The 20,548-nt window shown below is 43.2% G+C and overlaps 1 protein-coding gene across 1 annotated transcript in view; it reads left to right on the plus strand.

Moving 5' to 3' along the window:
* The first annotated feature begins 15,594 nt into the window (after positions 1 to 15,594).
* The window catches only part of LOC135547878 (peripheral-type benzodiazepine receptor-associated protein 1-like), a 186,130-nt gene continuing 181,176 nt past the window's right edge, over positions 15,595 to 20,548 (plus strand). The window contains exon 1 of the mRNA XM_064977092.1: positions 15,595 to 18,080. Within this exon, the coding sequence (XP_064833164.1) occupies positions 17,013 to 18,080 (1,068 nt within the window). The 5' untranslated portion in view covers positions 15,595 to 17,012. The remainder of the gene's footprint in view (positions 18,081 to 20,548) is intronic.

The following is a 20,548-nucleotide window of genomic DNA, read 5'->3' on the forward strand; positions in this document are numbered from 1 at the left end:
ATGATGCTGTTGACCTTAACAAGGGCCCCAGGATCAGTGGAAGCAAAATAGCCCCATAACATCACAGATACACCACCATATTTTGCAGTAGGTCTGAGGTCATTTTAGGCATATGCATCCTTCTTTCGACACGAACCCTCCACTGGTTTGCATGGCCAAAGGCCTCTATTTTTGACTCATCTGGTAAATAGCACCCAGTTCAAAACCAAGTGCCAATGCTGTTTAACTCCAGGAGTTTACACTTGTTAATTGGTCTCAATAAAGCCTTTTCTTCTGGCAACCCTTCCAAAGAGCCTATTGGCATGGAGGTGGTATCTAATTGTAGATTTGGAGACATTGTGACCCTAAGATGCAAACAAATTCTATAATTCTCCAACTCTGGTCCTTGCCTCCTGAACCATCTTGCTCACTGTGCGTCGGGACAAGATACACAGGCATCCTATTCCAGTGGTTTTAAACATCTTAATTATTGCCCTAATGGAGGTAAGTGGTATATTTATTTGTTGCTCTTTTTTTACCCATTGTTGGATTCATGAAGGTCAACAACCATTCGTCTCTTTTAGTTTTTAAGTTCTTTGCCTTTCCCATGGTGATGGATGACAAATGGTTTTTACATGTGTGTTACCTCATTTTTAAACCTCAGTGAGACAGGAAGCCATGGAAGGCCACAATACAGTTCCTTAAAGTAACTTTTAAAAGTTCATATTCTGTTAACTCATTCCCAAATAAGTTGTTGTCTCATCCTATACTTGTATACTCTGCCATTCAGGACCTCTATACCATAAATTGTCAAAGACTCCAGCTACTCAAGCCCTAGAGTGTTCTCTCTGCTACTGCACAGCAAGCGGTACCAGCGCACCAAGTCTGGAACCAACAGGACCTTGAACAGCTAATCCAATGGCTACATGGACTACCTGCATTGACCCTAACTCTCTGGCACATTGGACTCTTCCCAATCACTCACACATACTTAAACTGACACCCCAACACACAAATAACATTTTATTTGATTCCATTTGATCGATTTGTGGGCAAAGCATAAATTGGAGGAAAAAAAACACTTCAAAAACTTCACCTCAACTTCATTAGTATCTCAAACAGACCATTTTATGCTTGCTATTTACTCAAATAACATGATGTCATCTCCCTGAGGAGGATCAGCTGGCTAATCAGTGTGGTCTAGAGTAGGATGAGCTGGCCAATCAGTGTGGTCTAGAGGAGGATGAGCTGGCCAATCAGTGTGGTCTAGAGGAGGATGAACTGGATAATAAGCGAAATATTTTTTTATGACTGGTACAGTATATGTCCACACCATTCTGTTGTTGGAGTACACCCACACCATTCCAACATAGAAAAGCTGCTTTTTAACATACTTAATTACCATTGCTTGGAATGAAAACTATTTATGTGACTCATTACAGGAAACTTGTGCCTCACTACTTCAAAGGAGAGCCATTTGAACGTACATTTAAAAAAAATCTAAATGCATTTTTGTGGCAGAAATGCCTTCTGGAACATGTGAAGTTTCATGTGTCTTAATAACAAACTTGTATGCCATCTGTAAATATCAATAAAATTGTTAAATTACGAGCCTAGTTGGTTTAGCCACAGAAAAAGACAGCAACATTCCAGCTAGCTGTGATTGGCTGAAATAATGAATGGGCTGGACATGCCGAGAGATGGGTTTTGATTGGTCTGCCATGTAGCACGCTTTTGTCTATTTGAGCAGTTCAGTATGTGTGGATAATCCTTTCTAACACAGCTTTTTTTGAAAGATATCATGTAGTAGAACTGCAAAAGTGTTGCTCTCCACTTTCTGGAGGACAGAGTGGTGAAATTAGTGGAATTAGAGTATGATAGCTAAGGGGATGGAGAAAACACCTGTCTCCGGATTACATCTTCAAAGTAAGGGCAACCATGGGATCCATGACAGAACAGGAGAAGCATCCATCCATGTATACGCGTAAGATAGCTGCATTTTCAGATATTACACGTTTCTATTTTCGTCAGAAAGTCATTTTCATTCCAAGTTTAAGTGTACTGTTAGCTAGCTAGCTAGCTAACGTTACGTGTAGGATCTGTGTAGTAATATTATTTGTATCTCAGAGCCATTTGCTTTGCTAGTTATAGCCTAATGTTAGCTAGCTAACATTGAACCTGGTTGGTTAGCTACCTGCAGATTCATGCAGGGAAGTATAAGTCATAAATTGGGATTATGGTTCATTGTTTAGCTAGCTAGCTAGAGACTCCACTATGCAAGTAACCATTTCAATAGAATGTGCATGGTGTCACTGTGACAACTGTTGATAGACGTAGCTGGTAAACATGCTAGGGCTATCTGCTCCGATTTCAGAGCACTTTCATCTGAGTGTGACAGAGCACAGAATAACTGACAAATTTACAAATGTTCAACACCCGTTGAATATGGCCGGTGTCAGTAAACGTTGGCAAAAAAGCGCAATCAAATTGTTGCCAGCAGCATAGTTGCAGTCACTCTGGATAATATAAAAACAGCCTAGCCAGCTCTGCTAGGGCGAGTGAAATGGTTGGAGTGAGCTGTTCTCTCATTTGTGTCTGGAAGTAGCTGGCAAGCTAGCCAACGTTAGCCAGTTAGCTTGGGTGCTTGACTGCTGTTGTTAGGACAGAATGCTCGGATCAACCCAATTCCTCTGCCTCACATGCGAATCCTTAAAGAGAGGGGTGGGGCTAAAGCTTAAGAGGGTGTGAACGATGCTGAATGGGTGTAGACAAAGAAGAGCTCTCCAGTAGGTGTACCAAAACATTCAGGCCATTCATCCATTTTCTCAAAAGTGAGGTTACAAGTTTATCAATTTTCAAAGCAGAATTTCTTTCCCATTGTTCCTTAACTGTAGTCTATAATATACCAATTTCTAGCTTTGAGCCTCTACTTTTATCTAATGTAAAAAACACGAAAAACACACTAGCTTACTCCAAATTCCCCTGTAGTAAGTAGTGCAAGGGCATTCTGTAGTGTTGACAACATAATTTAAGAACACAGCCCAAGTGGCCAGGTCCTCTCTCTCTCTCTCTCTCTCTCTCTCTCTCTCGCTCTTGCTCTTGCTCTCTCTCAACAGCTCAGGACTGCCTGCCAGGAAGGTTATGTAAAAAATTAGAGAAAAAAAGATCGAACAAACAAAAGCCACAACAAATCAGAAACGCTCTTGATTGTGTGCTGCCGCAGAAATGTGAAAGATGATACAAAGTCCAGAATAGGAAGGCACACACAGTGAGAAAGCCTGTGATTGTCTGATTAGGAAAATATACAGTTTAATTAAATAGAACCACTCAACATTCAACTAATGGAAAAAATATATATCAGTTGTGGGGGAAATAATCTCCAATCAAACTAGCACTGTTCCCCATTCACTAGTCATACTGCCACAGGACAAAATCTGGAAAGACTGATCTTGAATATTATTGTATGTGCACAGATAATGTATTCAGATTTTCAATCCAACAAATCTCTTGATTGATAGAATTGTTATATGAAAAGTGGTGGAGAAGCATAATGTATACTTTCTAGATTTCTCAATGTTCTAGTTGGAATGAAAACATTGTTTGTTCTTTGTTACCAAAAGGTGCTATGTGTTGTTTTCTATAAAAAAAGACACTGATCTAACCCTCTCACAGCTATCAAATGCACATCAATGTACATCTATGTACACCTTGAACTCTGCGAACTTTTGCCACATTTCAGGCTTCAAACATAAAGATATAAAACTGTATTTTTTTGTGAAGAATCAGCAACAAGTGGGACACAATCATGAAGTGGAACGACATTTATTGGATATTTCAAACTTTTTGAACAAATCAAAAACTGAAAAATTGGGCGTGCAAAATTATTCAGCCCCCTTAAGTTAATTCTTTGTAGGGCCACCTTTTGCTGCGATTACAGCTGTAAGTCACTTGGGGTATGTCTCTATCAGTTTTGCACATCGAGAGACTGAATTTTTTTCCCATTCCCCCTTGCAACACAGCTCGAGCTCAGTGAGGTTGGATGAGAGCATTTGTGAACAGAAGTTTTAATTTCTTTCCACAGATTCTCGATTGGATTCAGGTCTGGACTTTGACTTGGCCATTCTAACACCTGGATATGTTTATTTTTGAACCATTCCATTGTAGATTTTGCTTTATGTTTTGGATCATTGTCTTGTTGGAAGACAAATCTCCGTCCCAGTCTTAGGTCTTTTGCAGACTCCATCAGGTTTTCTTCCAGAATGGTCCTGTATTTGGCTCCATTCATCTTCCAATCAATTTTAACCATCTTCCCTGTCCCTGCTGAAGAAAAGCAGACCCAAAACCATGATGCTGCTACCACCATGTTTGACAGTGGGGATGGTGTGGTCAGGGTGATGAGCTGTGTTGCTTTTACGCCAAACATAACGTTTTGCATTGTTGCCAAAAAGTTCAATTTTGGTTTCATCTGACCAGAGCACCTTCTTCCACATGTTTGGTGTGTCTCCCAGGTGGCTTGTGGCAAACTTTAGACAACACTTTTTATGGATATCTTTAAGAAATGGCTTTCTTCTTGCCACTCTTCCATAAAGGCCAGATTTGTGCAATATACGATTGATTGTTGTCCTATGGACAGAGTCTCCCACCTCAGCTGTAGATCTCTGCAGTTCATCCAGAGTGATCATGGGCCTCTTGGCTGCATCTCTGATCAGTATTCTCCTTGTATGAGCTGAAAGTTTAGAGGGACGGCCAGGTCTTGGTAGATTTGCAGTGGTCTGATACTCCTTCCATTTCAATATTATCGCTTGCACAGTGCTCCTTGGGATGTTTAAAGCTTGGGAAATCTTTTTGTATCCAAATCTGGCTTTAAACTTCTTCACAGCAGTATCTCGGACCTGCCTGGTGTGTTCCTTGTTCTTCATGATGCTCTCTGCGCTTTTAACGGACCTCTGAGACTATCACAGTGCAGGTGCATTTATACGGAGACTTGATTACACACAGGTGGATTGTATTTATCATCATTGGTCATTTAGGTCAACATTGGATCATTCAGAGATCCTCACTGAACTTCTGGACTGAATAATTTTGCACGCCCAATTTTTCAGTTTTTGATTTGTTAAAAAAGTTTGAAATATCCAATAAATGTCGTTCCACTTCATGGTTGTGTCCCTCTTGTTGTTGATTCTTCACAAAAAAATACAGTTTTATATCTTTATGTTTGAAGCCTGAAATGTGGCAAAAGGTCGCAAAGTTCAAGGGGGCCGAATACTTTCGCAAGGCACTGTAGCTATCACACGTATCATATACAGTACAGCAATAAACCATTCAACCAATCATGCCAGTCCTTCCTCAATCTCAGGCCTCTTGTGTCAGATCAAAAGGAATGCTTACATCACACCAGAACAGATTATTCCTAAAGCAAACTTCAGTTGGCATGAATGTTGTGGAATTTGGCTGAGATCAAAATCAATCATCTTATTTCTGAAACCTCCCAACCATCACCATTCATGCCAAACCTTACCCCATTTCAAGCCTTTTGTGTTTCATCGAAAGATGTATTTACAGTCGTGGCCAAAAATATTGGCACCTTTGCACTTTTTAGTAAAGAAAAATAAGTTGAAATTTACCAAAGTATTTGTTCTCCACAATTCTTTATTTCACTGTTAAAGTTACAGAGGCTTTGTTTTTGATTCAGAACTTAATATATCAATTTAAATCAGAAAATAAACAAGAAATGGCATCGACAACATTATTGACACCCTCGACTTAATAACAGCCTAACAGCCTACAGCCTATGGTCAAAATAACTGCAATCAAGCACTTCCTATAGCCATCGATGAGCTTCCTGCACCTCTGTACTGGCAGTTTGGCCCACTCCTCTTATGCAAATTGCTCCAGTTCTCCCAGATTTGAAGGGTGCCTTCTCCCAACTGCTGTTTTTAGATCTCTCCATAAGTTTTTAATTGGATTTAGATCTGGGTGCTTTTTGAAGTGTGTTTGGAGTCATTACACTGCTGGAAGATCAATTTCCTTTCGACGGAGATCCAGGGTTCTGACACTCGATCTGATATTGCGCTCCAAAATGCCTTGGTATTCTCCTGATTTCATGATGCCATGCACACGTTAAAGGCACCCAGTGCCAGAGGCAGGAAAGCAACCCCAAAACATCACTGAACATCCTCCACGTTTGACTGTAGGGAAGGTGTTCTTTTCTTTGAAGGCGTCACTTTGTTTTCTGTAAATGATGGTGATGGTGTGCTTTACCAAAAAGTTATCATTTGGTCTCATCTGTCCACAGGACATTCTTCCAGAAGGATTTTGTTCAGGTATGTTTTGGCAAATTGCAGTCGGGCTTTATGTGTCTCTCTCAGCAGTGGGGTCCTCCAGGGTCTCCTACCATATAACTCCCTTTCATTGAGTTGGCGACAGATGGCGCGAGTTGAAATTGTCGTACCTTGTGACTGAAGGTTAGCTTGAATCTGTGTGGCACTTGCTTTTTCCACCATTTGAAAAAAATCCGTCGTTGCAATCTTCCATCAGGTTTTCTCTTGTGGCCACGTCCAGGGAGGTTGGCTACAGTGACTTGAGCCTTAAACGTCCTGATAACATTACGTACGGTGGAAACAGGAACATCAAGGACTATGGAGATGGACTTGTAGCCTTGAGATTGTCCATACTTGGCTACAATCTTGTTTCTGACCTCCTTGGATAATTCTCTGGTTTTCTTTATTTTCTCTATGATCTTTGCAATATACACAGCGACACAAAACAGGAGAATGAGTCCTTTTCTCTATTCAAACTGGTTGAATGAGTGATTTCTATATTGCAGGCACCTGCAACTCACCACAGGTGAGTTCAATTCCAAAGTAAAGGAGAAGCATCGGCTTGAGATCTAATTATTTTTTAATACTTCTAAAAGGTGCCAATAATATTGTCCGGGCCATTTTAGGATTTCTTTGTGGAATAAGCTAAGATTTAATAAATTATTCAGATTTTTTTGGTTTTGTTCAACTGCAAACCAAAGACATACATATGTGGATACCAAAATATTTTTACATTTCAACAGTTTTCTGGAAGAAATAGTGTGTTATTTAAAAAAAGTAAATTGTATGGAATTTGACTGCAATCAAAACCCGTTATTATATTTCAATTGTTCTAATCCTTACACAACTGCTGTATCTTATGCATGCCAACACCTACAGATGCCCAATCTTGGCCCATCTCAGTCCTATTGTGTCTGATCAAAAGGTTGCTTACTTTATATCTATTTTTTGTTGTTGCTCCTTTGCACCCCAGTTTCTCTACTTGCACATTCATCATCTGCACATCTATTGCTCCAGTGTTTAATTGCTAAATTGTAATTATTTCGCCACTATGGCCTATTTATTGCCTTACCTCCCTAATCTTACTACATTTGCACACACTGTATATAGACTTTTCTATTGTGTTATTGACTGTATGTTTGTTTATCCCATGTGTAACTCTGTGTTGTTTGTGTCGCAGTGCTTTGCTCTATCTATGCCAGGTCACAGTTGTAAATGAGAACTTGTTCTCAACTAGCCTACCTGGTTAAATAAAGGTGAAATTAAATACAAAATTAAATAAATAAACATACTTTTCTCTCTCTAAAATGTGTTTTAGCTGAAGTCAACACCCATTTTCTTATCTGAAATATTCCCCTCTCAGGCCTATTGTGTCTGGTGTGCTTTTAAGCCTTATTTCATTACATTCAAAGACATTGTTAACCCAGTTTGTGTCCTTGTTAGATATAGAATCGCACCTCGGCAGCAGCCAGCAGTAAGAATGACTGTTGCAAAGACAATTCATTGCTATCTCCCTCATCCCTCTCTTCAAACTACTAGCTGTGACAGCCCAGCATGTGTCTCAGGGTTCGCATGTCGCCAGACGGTGAACGCCATTCATGGAGGTATCTCTCAGATTCCCGGCTGGCGCTGGTGCAGGAGTCCCACAACAATGATGGCTGAGATGGTCACTAATGATTAAGAAGGTATTAACTTAGCGTCATTTCAATTACAATCTATGGGATTGAATGACCAAAATCCTACAGTGTTATCTCATCTAACATTTGACATTTTGACACAAGTTCTTGTCGAACTTGTGTCAACTTGAAAGCAAAAAGCTAAAACAATGTTACTGTAGCTAGCCTCATCTGAACCTTCAGAAAGAACAACGTCCGATGTCTGTCTCTGTATAATAGATGGGTCAATAAAGATGTATTGTAGTATTGAATCTCACTGTCTTATCTGCTTCATCAAGGTGACTCACACCAAGTGTGGTAACATTTTACATTATGACCCATCGGAAATAGGGGGCAATCCCTAGAGAACTGATCTCTTTATATCATATTGCTCTAGAGACATTATGACGAGGGCCCTGTGTTTTGGGCTATCATGTCACATGACCTAGATTTTAACCGCAATATCTGTTCCAGAAATTAGAATTACACCAAAAAGGAAACCAATTGTCTGAGGGAGGGAGAGTTTGTTAAAAAAGCTTAAAATAAAGGTAAAAATCCAGGTTATGTGACATGATTGCCAAAATCCATGTAGACAATCCCTACACAATAAGGAACAGTCCCTACGGAATTGAACAGTAAGAAACCCTGCTCAACTAAATTACTATACATTTCAACAAAATTGCCATACTACTTTATACAATGCTGTTACTAAAGTCATTACAGCATTACTACACAGGGATAAGAGAAACCTACTGTACAGAAAAGTATGTTATCCAAAGAGAGCTCACACTGGTCTCCAACTAAACGTTTGTAACTGTGGTTGTGATAGAATAGTCTTTATCTACCTACGCCATGACAATTTCAATGAAGAAAAAACATGTACTTTTTTTAATACTTTAGTAGAATCCTGAGGAGAGAGTCCAATATAAATCTGACTGCTTTTTCACATACTGTATACACTATCTACAGCTTCATGGTCTTGTACCGTACATGGTACAAAACATCTCCTATATGCTATTATTTATCGACAGGAGACCAGCACAGTGAACAATGATGATCCTCATGAGATGATCCTCTGCTGCTGATAAGTCTGCAAAAAGAACAGCCAGTAATGTTAGAGACAGTACCACTTGAGAGACACCTTTACTTAACTTCTGATAGCTCTAAGACAATACTGACACTACCGCCCACCTCTCTGGGTGTGAGACATACCAGTACCCACAAAACAATTAGAGAGAAAGAGATGGATAACACCCATGACATAGTTTTACATAACACTGGACAATCTTAAGGGAGGCTATTACATCCTGTGTTATGTCATTGTGTCACAGAGGGAAATTGGTTATGGTTCTATGGGTTCTTTGTACCATTGCTCTAAATGTTATGCAGCACCAAGTTCTTCCACATCGATCTCGACAAACCATTTCTGTATGGACCTCACTCTGTGCACAGTGACATTGGCATCCACGTTCAAAGCCACTGCCACATGAATCTTTTGAGTTGTGGTGGTTAAAATATCACTGCTAAAATCTGTTAAGTGGTTTTTGCTTTGCAGGTAGTTCAATACAGTAGGTAATACTGATCATGCAGACTGGGATATGTTCTGGGATGCCTCTGAGAATAACATTGAAGAATACACTGAGACCGCGACTGAGTTCATCAGGAAGTGTATAGGGGATGTTGTTCCCACTGTGATTATTAAAACCTACCCAAACCAAAAACCGTGGATGATGCTTTTTATACAGCTTTCAAGGAGCGGACGTAACGCCCGGGGTGTAGTGGAAGAAGAAGTCAGGCGCAGGAAGTAGAGAGTTCAGGGTAGCGCTACTTTTTATGCACCACAACGGTGAAACGATGCCAACCCAAACAAATGCCCCAAACACGGGGAACTTAAAAAGTCCAGCAAAATACAAACACACAGACAACCGTGACCTACGGCCGTGTGTACACGTACACTGAAATAATCCCGCACAACCAGCAGGCGGGCCGGCTGGTAAATAAAGCCCAACCAATTAGCCTAAACTAAACACGTGCAACTAATGAACAGAAAAGGGGGAAAAGTGATCAGTTGCAGCTAGTAGGCCGGTGACGACGACCGCCGAGCGCCACCCGAACAGGAAGGGGAGCCACCTTCGGTAGGAGTCCTGACAGTACACATGAAACGAGGGGTTAATGCGATAATAGGAAGGGAGTTGTAATCTATAACACACCTCGATTATCCTCCTCAGGACTTTGAAGGGCCCCACACACTGCGGCCTCAGCTTCCGGCAGGGCAAGCGGAGGGTAGGTTTCGGGTCGAGAGCCAGACCCTGTCCCCCGGTACAAACACGGGGGCCTCACTGCGGTAGTGGTCAGCACTCCTCTTCTGCCGTCCACTGGCTTGTTTGAGGGATTCCTGGACAGCCCTCCAGGTCTCCTTGGAGCGCTGCACCCACTCCTCCACCGCAGAAGCCTCAGTCTGACTCGGATGCCAAGGTGCCAGGACCGGCTGGTAGCCCAACACACACTGAAACGGTGATAGGTTCGTCGAGGAGTGACGAAGTGAGTTTTGGGCCAACTCCACACGTGGGATGTACCTAGACTACTCCCTGGGCCGGCCCTGGCAATACAACCACAGAAACCTACCCACCTCCTGGTTCACTCTCTCCACCTGCCCATTACTCTCGGGGTGATAACCAGAGGGCAGGCTGACCAAGACCCTCAGACGCTCCATGAACACCCTCCATACCCGGTGCGTGACCTGGGGACCCCGATCAGAGACGATGTCCTCCGGCACCCCGTAGTGCCCGGAAGACATGGGTAAATAACGCCTCTGCAGTCTGTGGGGCTGTAGGGAGACCGGGCAACGGGAGGAGACGGCAGGACTTAGAAAACCGATCCACAACCACCAAAACCGTAGTGTTCCCCTGAGATGGGGGAAGATTGGTCAGGAAAAGGAGAAGGGAGCATCTATCGGCACGAGCGGAACACCCAGTTTGATGGCGAGTCCGCGATCCATAAAGTTCCCAGCTGCACCTGTATCGACTAGCGCCTTATGCTGGGAAGAGGGGGAAAAAAATCAGGAATCAAAATCAAAACAAACATGTGACCAACAGGGGGTTCTGTGTGAGTTTGGTGCTGACTCACCTGGGGTGACCGAGAAGCGTTCCGCCTGCCCTCTCGACTCCCAGACGGGCCCCCCCAGCACCGATCGGCCGTGTATCCTCTCCGACCACAGCTGGTGCAGGGGGAGCCTCCTCCTCCGGTACCCCTCGGCACGGCTCCCCCTAACTCCATAGGCATGGGAGCGGGGGAACTGGGTGGTGGAACGAACAGGACCCTCTCCGAACACTCGCGGGTAGCCAGCAGATTGTCCAGCCGGATAGACATGTCGATGAGTTCATTAAGGGAGAGAGCGGTGTCCCAACACGCTAGCTCCCTGTGGACGTCCTCCCGGAGACTACACCGGTAGTGGTCTATCAGGGCTCTGTTGTTCCACCCAGCCCCAGAGGCCAATGCCCGGAACTCCAACGCAACAACACATCCCCCATTCTGATCCTCGACACTGGGGCTCCTTATGGGTGCGTGGTTAGTCCCCTCCTGTACTCCCTGTTCACCCACAACTGCGTGGCCAAACACAACTCCAACACCATCTTTAAGTTTGCTGACAAAACAACAGTGGTAATAGACCTGATCACCGACAACGATGAGGCAACCTATATGGAGGAGGTCAGAGACCTGGCAGTGTGGTGGCAGGACAACGACCTCTCCCTCCATATGAGCAAGACAGGAGCTGATTGTGGACTATAGGAAAAGGAGGGCTGAACAGGCCCCCATTAACATTGAAGTGGCTGAAGTGGAGCATGTTGAGAGTTTCAAGTTCCTTAGTGTCCACATTACCAACAAACAATCATGGTCCAAACACACCAAGACAGTGAAGAGGGCACGACAACACCTTTTCCCCCTCAGGAGACTGAAAAGATTTGGCATGGGTCCCCAGATTCTCAAAAGGTTCTACAGCTGCACCATTGAGAGCATCCTGACCGGTTGCATCACCACCTGGTATGACAACTGCTCGGCATCTGACCGTGAGGCGCTACAGAGGGTAGTGCGTACAGCCCAGTGCATCACTGGGGCCAAGCTTCCTGACATCCAGGACCTATATACTAGGCGGTGTCAGAGGAAGGTCCAAAAAGTTTATTTAGTAAATATTTTCTTAACCGTATTTCCTGATCTGCATTGCTCGTTGAGGGCTTGTAAGTAAGCATTTCACTGTAAGGTCTACGACCTGTTGTATTTGGCGCATGTGAAAAATACAATTTGATTTGCACCGCAATAGTTAAATAGGATAGACCTTTTACTAGAACACAGTATATATACTGAACAAAAATATAAATGCAACATGCAACAATTTCAAAGATTTTATTGGGTTACAGTTCATTTAAGGAAATCAGTCAATTGAAATAAATAAATTAGGCTCTAATCTATGGATTGCACATGACTGGGCAGGGGTGCAGCCATGGGCAGGCATTATATTTTAAAATTTAACCAGGCAAGACAGTAAACAACAAATTCTTATTTACAATGATGGCCTAGCCCGTCCAAACCCGGACGATGCTGGGCCAATTATGCAACACCCTATGGGACTCCCAATCACGTCCGGATGTGAGGCAGCCTGGATTCAAACCAGGTACTGCAGTGAAACCTCTTGCACTGAGGTGCAGTGTCTTAGACCACTGCGCCACTCGGGAGCCACTCAGCATAGGCCCACCCACTTGGGAGCAAGGCCCACCCACTGGGGAGCAAGGCCCAGCCAATCAGAATGAGTTTTTCCTCACAAAATGGCTTTATTACAGACAGAAATACTCCTCAATTTCATCAGCTGTCCGGATTTCTGGTCTCAGATGATCCCACAGGTGAAGAAGCCAGATGTGGAGGTCCTGGGCTTGCGTGGTTACACATGGTTGCGATTGTAAGGCCGGTTGGACGTACTACCAAATTCTCAAAAGGAGGCTTATGGTAGAGAAAGGAACATTTTATGGCAACAGCTGTGATGGACATTCTTGCAGTCAACATGCCAATTGCCCGCTCCCTCAAAACTCTGTGGCATTGTGTTGTGTGACAAAACTGCACATTTTAGAATGGCATTTTATTGTCCCCAGCACAAGGTGCACCTGTGTAATGATCATGCTGTTTATTCAGCTTCTTGATATGCCACACCTGTCAGGGGAACGGATCATCTTGGCAAAGGAGAAATGTTCACTAACAGGGATGTAAACAAATTTGTGCACAAAATTTGAGATAAATAATATTTTTCTGCAATGGAATATTTTATTTCAGGTCTTGAAACATGGGACCAACACTTAACATCAGTGGAGGCTGCTGAGGGGAGGATGGCTCATAATAATGCCTGGAACAGAGTGAATGATACCATTCCACACATTCCGATCCAGCCATTACCAAGAGTCTGTTCTCCCCAATGTATATACACTCTGGGCTCCGACATTGCTTGTCCTAATATATCTTTATTTCTTAATTCCATTCTTTAACTTTTTAGAACCTTCTGTATTGTTGGATATTACTGCACTGTTGGAGCTAGGAATACAAGCATTTTGCTACATCCGCAACATCTGCTAAATGTATTTTTTATTTAACATATAAGTAGGAAAGTCAGTTAAGAACAAATTCTTATTTACAATGGTGGCCTACCCCGGCCAATGCCTAACCCGGACAACGCTGGGTCAATTGTGCGCAGCCCTATGGGACTCCCAATCACGGCCGGTTGTGATACAGCCTGGAATTGAACCAGGGTCTGTAGTGACGCACTGAAATGCAGTGCTTTAGACTGCTACACTCAATGAACAGGATGCGGTAACATACAGTACACAGGCCTCTGTCTTTTTGTCTGTGTGTGTGTCTCTCTATCGTTCTGTCTGTCTCTCACCCTCTCTGTCTGTCTCTCTTTCTCTCTCTCTGATTCTTTCTTTGGTGCCAGCTGTCTGCCACACGTGAACAGGGAGAGATGGGAATGAGAGAGGGAGCAGCCCAAGGACACCCTGATAACAGAGAGGAGTGTGCAAAACCACACACTTTCTCTCTTTTTCTCTCTCTTTCCTCAAACATAAAATTGTACTGAATCACAAGTGCACACAATCATATTCACTCTGTATTTTATGTTTTTTCATCATCAAATTTTGTGTGCAAGGCTTGGAGTTAATTTCACCAGGCTAATGGAGTTTGTTGGCGTAATTACCAGAGTAGCCTAGATAGCACAGTCATTCTCCACATCAGTTCCTTGTTAGCTCAAACTCCCTCCAGTGGCTAAACAAGATACAGTACATTCTCCCCTGGTGGACGTGGCACAATGGAATTGAAAAGATATGTAGCATACCTCAAGGGATTTAATCCATTCAATATCACAGGAAGTATTTTTTCCACATATTTATGCAATCCCAGGTATCATGTTATATGTTCCTGCTGGTCTGGACATATTCTCATGTGAAAAATGCAATAGTGCAAAACCTGTGTTATTCTATTCCCATAACTCAAAGCATGCACAAAGACCTATTTATGACAGGTACAGTTGTCTTCTTTAATGATGAGAGGGGGTCATGTCAGATTGTGATTAGGGAGCTGAGGTCACCAGGGTCCTCTTCACTTTCATCTGGGGTACTGTACTATAGATATAATCTGGTTAAAAAACAGTGTTCAATCTGGTTTAACTAAGCTACTATAGACGTGCTCCTAAACATGTAGCTAGTTGAGGTCACCAGGTCTTTTTCACTGTGGTGTACTTATACCTTAGAGACCTGCCCCTAAAATGTGAAACGCAACCCTTCTCATGTTCCTCTCAGTGACGTTTAAGGTAGAAATCAAATCTCAAGGGTTCAGTTGTCACAAAGAAAACAAGCCAAAACAATATAGATCAACAAAACAATGTAATGCTTCACAAAACTGCTTTTCTCCCTTTCCGAGATTTGGTCAGGTGTGGAGCTGGAGGGCAGGGACAGCTTCCTCCTCTCAGAGTTTGGAAATCAGGGCATCAGGCCAGCATGAAAAAACATTTAGAAGAGAGAGAATATTTTGAGGGGAAAAGAGTGAAAGAAAGGGAAGTTCAAAATGATCTCTTTTCCCCAATGTCTCAACCTGTAGAGACACCTGACACTACTGATTGAGTGAATTCATATCCCTGTGATGGCAGCAAGGAATAAAACAGCAGATAGTAGCTGAAGGTTGAGTGTGAGAGGAATGTGCAGAGACAAATAGGACACAAACGTTTCTTTGTCACAACAGACAGAGACACAGAGGAGGGACAGTCACAGGGCACAGCACACAGTCATCTCTGCCCGGGGTAGGCTGTCATTGTAAAATAAGAATTTGTTCTTATTAACTGACTTGCCTAGTTAAATAAAGTTACAATTATTTGTTAATAATGTTAGTTCTGTGTGTGTCATAGACCATAGTTACAATGGTGAGGTGCCTGTGTTGAACCAATTATATTTAGCATCTAATAATAGATAACAGTTATTTGTAATTTCAAATACGACTATGCTAAAAACTCGCAGCCTCCCTTCCTCCCATTTCAACATGTGATTTTCAACAGTTTATTTTTTATTTTTTATCAGCCTTATAAGTAACGGGCCATATGCACTTGCACGTGCAAGCCACTAGTGGTCGGTCGACTTACGGTCAACTTGATGACGGGGCAAGCTTAAGTGCTCTTCCAGAGACACTTAGAAAGGAGTAGGATCCTCTCCTGAAGCAACTGGTCCTCCATTGAGATGCGGGTTTCGACCGAGGCCACTACGGTAGTTCGAGTAAATCAAGAACTGTTGTCTTACGTGGGCACCGATTGAGGGCTTGTTCTAACTTTAAATTGTAAAAGGAATGGCTAGTTATTTTAGTAGCAACCGACTGGGTTATAACGTTAGCTATCTACGTTTGTGTGTTGCTGTAGCTACCATTAGCTAACTGGTGAGAGGTGAGTTTGTAATGCTGTGTGTTTATGTCTCGTACCTTGACTGTCATCCACGTGTGGCTACTGGTTTTTAATTAGCTCCCGGGCTAACTAGCAGTCAGCTGATTAACTTGCTAGCTAGTGGCAGATTAGCCTAGGCAGCCGATAGTGGCTAAACTAGTACAGTAGCGGATGCAAGCGAGACGTTCTCACTCTTCGCATGTTTGTTGTTAATTCTAGCCTCTTCGCTCCAGGATACCTGTACACACAGCTCCTGGAGCAGAGGCAATGCCAATTCTAGTTTTGGGGCACGATGACGTCAATTCCAAACATGGCCAGAGATCTGTCCATGTAACGTCAATGTGCTAGCTACCTAATGAACATTTTATTAGGCTAAAAACAAACATGTTATCCTTGCCTAGCTATACGGCATCAACTTTGCTCAAGTTGCATTGTATTATGCCACGTGTTGCATCCCCGACATTTTCTTGCTTTAGTGTGCATAATCAACTAGCTTAGCTAGCATGCATTTGCTAACATTTCATCCTTCACTGTGTGTGGATTTGAATGACGTCTGCTGCACGTGAGCAGGTAGCTAGTTAGGAAGATAGTTACACAAATTGAGTGACACATTCCAAACTAGTTTGTAGGATCAATGACCAGTCATTTGTCATGCATGTGTATGGAATTTAACTTTTGATGGCGGTTTTCTCATCTTTTGTGGACATGCAAGCAAAGAGTTCCCTAGTCTCACGACATCAACTACCAACCAATTCTCATGAAAGATAGAACATAAATAATGCAATCACAGTGCTTTGACATCCATCAAACACTGATTTGGATCCTGCCATCTGATTTCCTGCCATCCATCCCCTCAACTTCTTTACAGTGATCTGCTGTGTTAACTTCATGCTGCTTGTTTGATAAGTATCACCCCATTACATCTCAACCTCCTGCATGACTCCTCCCCCCCATAATCATCTGGCTCTCAGTCCAACTGCATGTGTCCTCCCCTTGTCTGAACTGAGAGGGCCTCTACTAAACTGCATGCACTCTCCCCTGAACTGAACTGAGTGGGTCTCCCCTCGGCGGGCCTGCTTTTCTGTGAGTGCTTCACTGACCATGGGGAAGGACAGGGGGGGTAATGCTATGGTTCTGTCGTCGAAGAGGCCGTGCCACGGGTGGGGGGACCACGGTCGCGACCTGGAAAAGCTGCGTTCGACCCTGGAGGCAGAGAAGTGCCGTAACTATCAGGCTCACCAGAGGTTCTCTCTGGAGCTGCGTCGGCTCCGCGAGGAGGCTGAGAGGGAGCAGCAGCGGGCCCTGAGGGAGCTGACGGCCAGGCACGAGCGACAGAAGGCCCTGGAACTCCAGCGGCTACAGGAGGTGCTGAGGAGGGAGCAGGCTGCTGAGGTGAGACACCTGCTGAGATACAAAGGACAGGAGTTTAAGGCGGTAGGCACCGGGCTGGAGAGGGAAGCTGCCACTAGGCAGGCCAGGGAACTGCAGCGCCGGCTGGCTGAGGCCAACACAACCATCACTAAGTCTGGGTGGAAGAGCAGGGGGAAGAACGTAGACAGAGAGCCTGGTTGTGTTTGCAGCGGTGCCAGCTGCCGTAAGCTGGAGCAGCTGCTGGTGAGTCTGCAGGTTACAGATAGAGATGGAGAGCAGGCTGAGTTCCTCCAGCGTCTCAGACAGGAGCTGGAACTGGAGAAAGACCTCTGCCACCTGCTTGAAGTTGACGGACATGGACGACGACTAGGGACCAGGGAGGTGAAGGAGAGGAACCAGAGCTCCTCCAGGGCTCTCAAAACCAGGCACAGGTCTAAGAGCTGTGTCCATCTCCTCAGCAGCAGCACCACCCAGGACCAGGAAGACCACTCCCATCGCAGTGGGCCTCCACCACTGGCCCGCTCCAGGTCCTTTTCCCAGAGCTCCAAGAGTCCCTCATCCCCTCCACCCAAGAAGAGAACCAGGAGAGAGCATATGAACGTGGCTTCAGGAAGGAACCTCAGTGCAGCTGCCCGATGCTCCTCTCCCCTGGCTGGGGACACCTGTCGAAACACCAGCTCCCCTCAGACCACATCCTCACCCCATACAGGCTGGGACCTCCAGTCTAAGTCGCCTGGGTCAGACAAGTCCTCGCCCTCCAAATACTCTGACAAGGACAACATGGAGGACAACATGGAGGTAAGCTGCTTCATATTTGCATTTTCTCACCCCTCTTCCCTTTGACTATAGGTTGATGAGGTGATTTGAGGTCACCTATCTGGTCTCATTATAGCAAATGCCATGGCTTCAAACTTTCTAATGTGCACATGCTTTGATTTTGATGATGTAATGTGTTTCTGATTTGTTATTCAAGTAATTTGGGCATATGCTTTAATAATGCCAGCACAGGCTTTAAAAATGCAACCTTGCATGTTTTTATTTTGCTCAATGAGCGTGTAAGATATGCAGTATAAAGCAAAAGCAATCCTTATAGTCATCGTCTTGGAAGGAGATCAGATAAAAGCTCAAGGAAATTGGATTAGGTCTGCTGGTCATAAACACCTGAGTTGTTCCATGTCATTTCAGCAATCCATGACACCCACCATCACATACTATTCCAGAACAATTTGTGTAGTTAGAAACAGATAAGATTAGCATTCCTGCAGCATTATTTTGTTAGCTTAATTTCTCAGATAAAATTAAATTAATTGACTGCGCCCAAATTGGCCCTCTTTTTGATTTATAAGATTCAATATAGTACCCAACATCCAATGTTAGGCCAAATTTCTTCTTTCCATTGTGTAAAGGAATCCAATAAAATTGTCAAAAGCCACCCACAGACCCCACACCAATCCTACCCCAACAAGAGGTATACAGTATGAGTTGACCATGTTTGACAAGTAGTATGGAGCTGCAGTTTGGAGTATTGCTTCTTCATCCTATCTAATGTATTCCATGTGTAACTTGTGATGCAGATACACAGGGAATACGTTTCCCCTATATGCATTTAGCAGTGGAACATTTTTATAATTGCAGGAAATTAGCTTTGAAACGGCAATTGTTCTCTTAGCCCCATGATACCATTTGTAGAATTGCAGGAAATTAACTTTTTTTTTAAAGCTACATTTTGTTTCTGTCATTTTGTCTTCCACCTGCTAACTTTGCCACCGCTGCCAAAACATTTTTTTTTTAGGGGAAACATTGGTTGAGGTTTTTTCTCCCATTCAGAGAAATTAGTCACTTGCATTATTTACCATAAGTTAGTGTGAAAGGACTAGGTTTTTCCCACTAGATGTTCCTGTTACTGTCACACTTTTTATTCTTCCATTTATTAAATGGATCACACAACTTCCTTTGCAACTTTGGGTAGAAAACCAATAGCTTTGGCTCAAGAGGAAAATAAATTGTGTGGTCAAGCCAGTCCACCGTGAATGCAGTTAATTTTGTCCTTCTCTTAGCAACCTAATGCTTCAACCCTCAGGGCTGTCCCTATGGTGCAATTCTCATTGGAATACTTTTCCTACAAGCTTAAAACTTTGATGTAATGGGCTAGTGACTAAAATGTTGTGACAACTCCAATATAATACAATTATAAACCTTTGCAGTCATAACATTTGAAAACATCCATGTAGTGTGATTAGTGACATTTACCATTAAACCCAACCCAATAACATTACAAAACACTGTACATTGTGTGTGTTTGGGACTTTTACCATTGAAGACTATTAGAACTGCTGTAGCCTAATGGTTTGCTTGTTTACCAGGAATGGTCTTACTAATCCAGAACTGTTTAAGGGAATAAGCTACTCACAAAGGGGACATTTCACAATTGTATTTTATCATGAGCAAAAGCTATCGTCTTTGCAACTTTGGGTAGAAAACCAATGTTATGATCCATTTTAATAAACACGAGCAGCAAAATGTATAAAAGGTTGTGGCAGTTGCAGGAACAGCGGTATTTAGTAGGGAAAAACATGTTACCGTAATTTCTGGACTATTAAGTGCACCTGAATATAAACCGCACCCACTGAATTTAAAAAAAACAACATGTATTTTGTACATAAATAAGCACATGTCTATAAGCCGCAGGTGCCTACCTCTACATTGACACAAATGAACTTTACACAGCCTTTAAGCGAAACACGGCTTGTAACAAAAATTTGAAAAATAGCAGTAAACAGTAGCCTACCAAGAAAGTCATTGGTCACTATCTTCCTCCTCCTTTGCAATGAAACCACTGAAGTCATCTCCTTCGGTGTCGGAGTTGAATAGCCTCAGAATTGCTTCATCCGATGTTGGATCGCTGCCCTCTTCAACACGCAGCAGTCCAGCCTTTCAAAACCCGTTGATGATAGTGGATTTTTTGACAATGTTCCACGCTGTCAGCAGCTCTATTTCCTTTTCCAACAGCCAGATCGATAGCCTTCAACTAGAAAGCTGCATCATATGCATTTCTCCGTGTCTTTGCCATGATGAGGGTGACAAAATGACTACCGTAATCAGAATGTTGGGAAGTTTGAGCGCGCTTGATTTACGTCACATTATGTGATGGTGCTCAGTTTTTTTGGCGGCATGAATCTTGTGAAAGCGGGAAAAATCCATAAATTAGCCGCGTCATTGTATGCGAGGTTCAAAGCGTGGGAAAAAAGTAGCGGCTTTTAGTCCGG

This window comes from Oncorhynchus masou, chromosome 11 (assembly GCF_036934945.1).
Source record: "Oncorhynchus masou masou isolate Uvic2021 chromosome 11, UVic_Omas_1.1, whole genome shotgun sequence".
NCBI classification, from domain to species: Eukaryota; Metazoa; Chordata; class Actinopteri; order Salmoniformes; family Salmonidae; genus Oncorhynchus; species Oncorhynchus masou.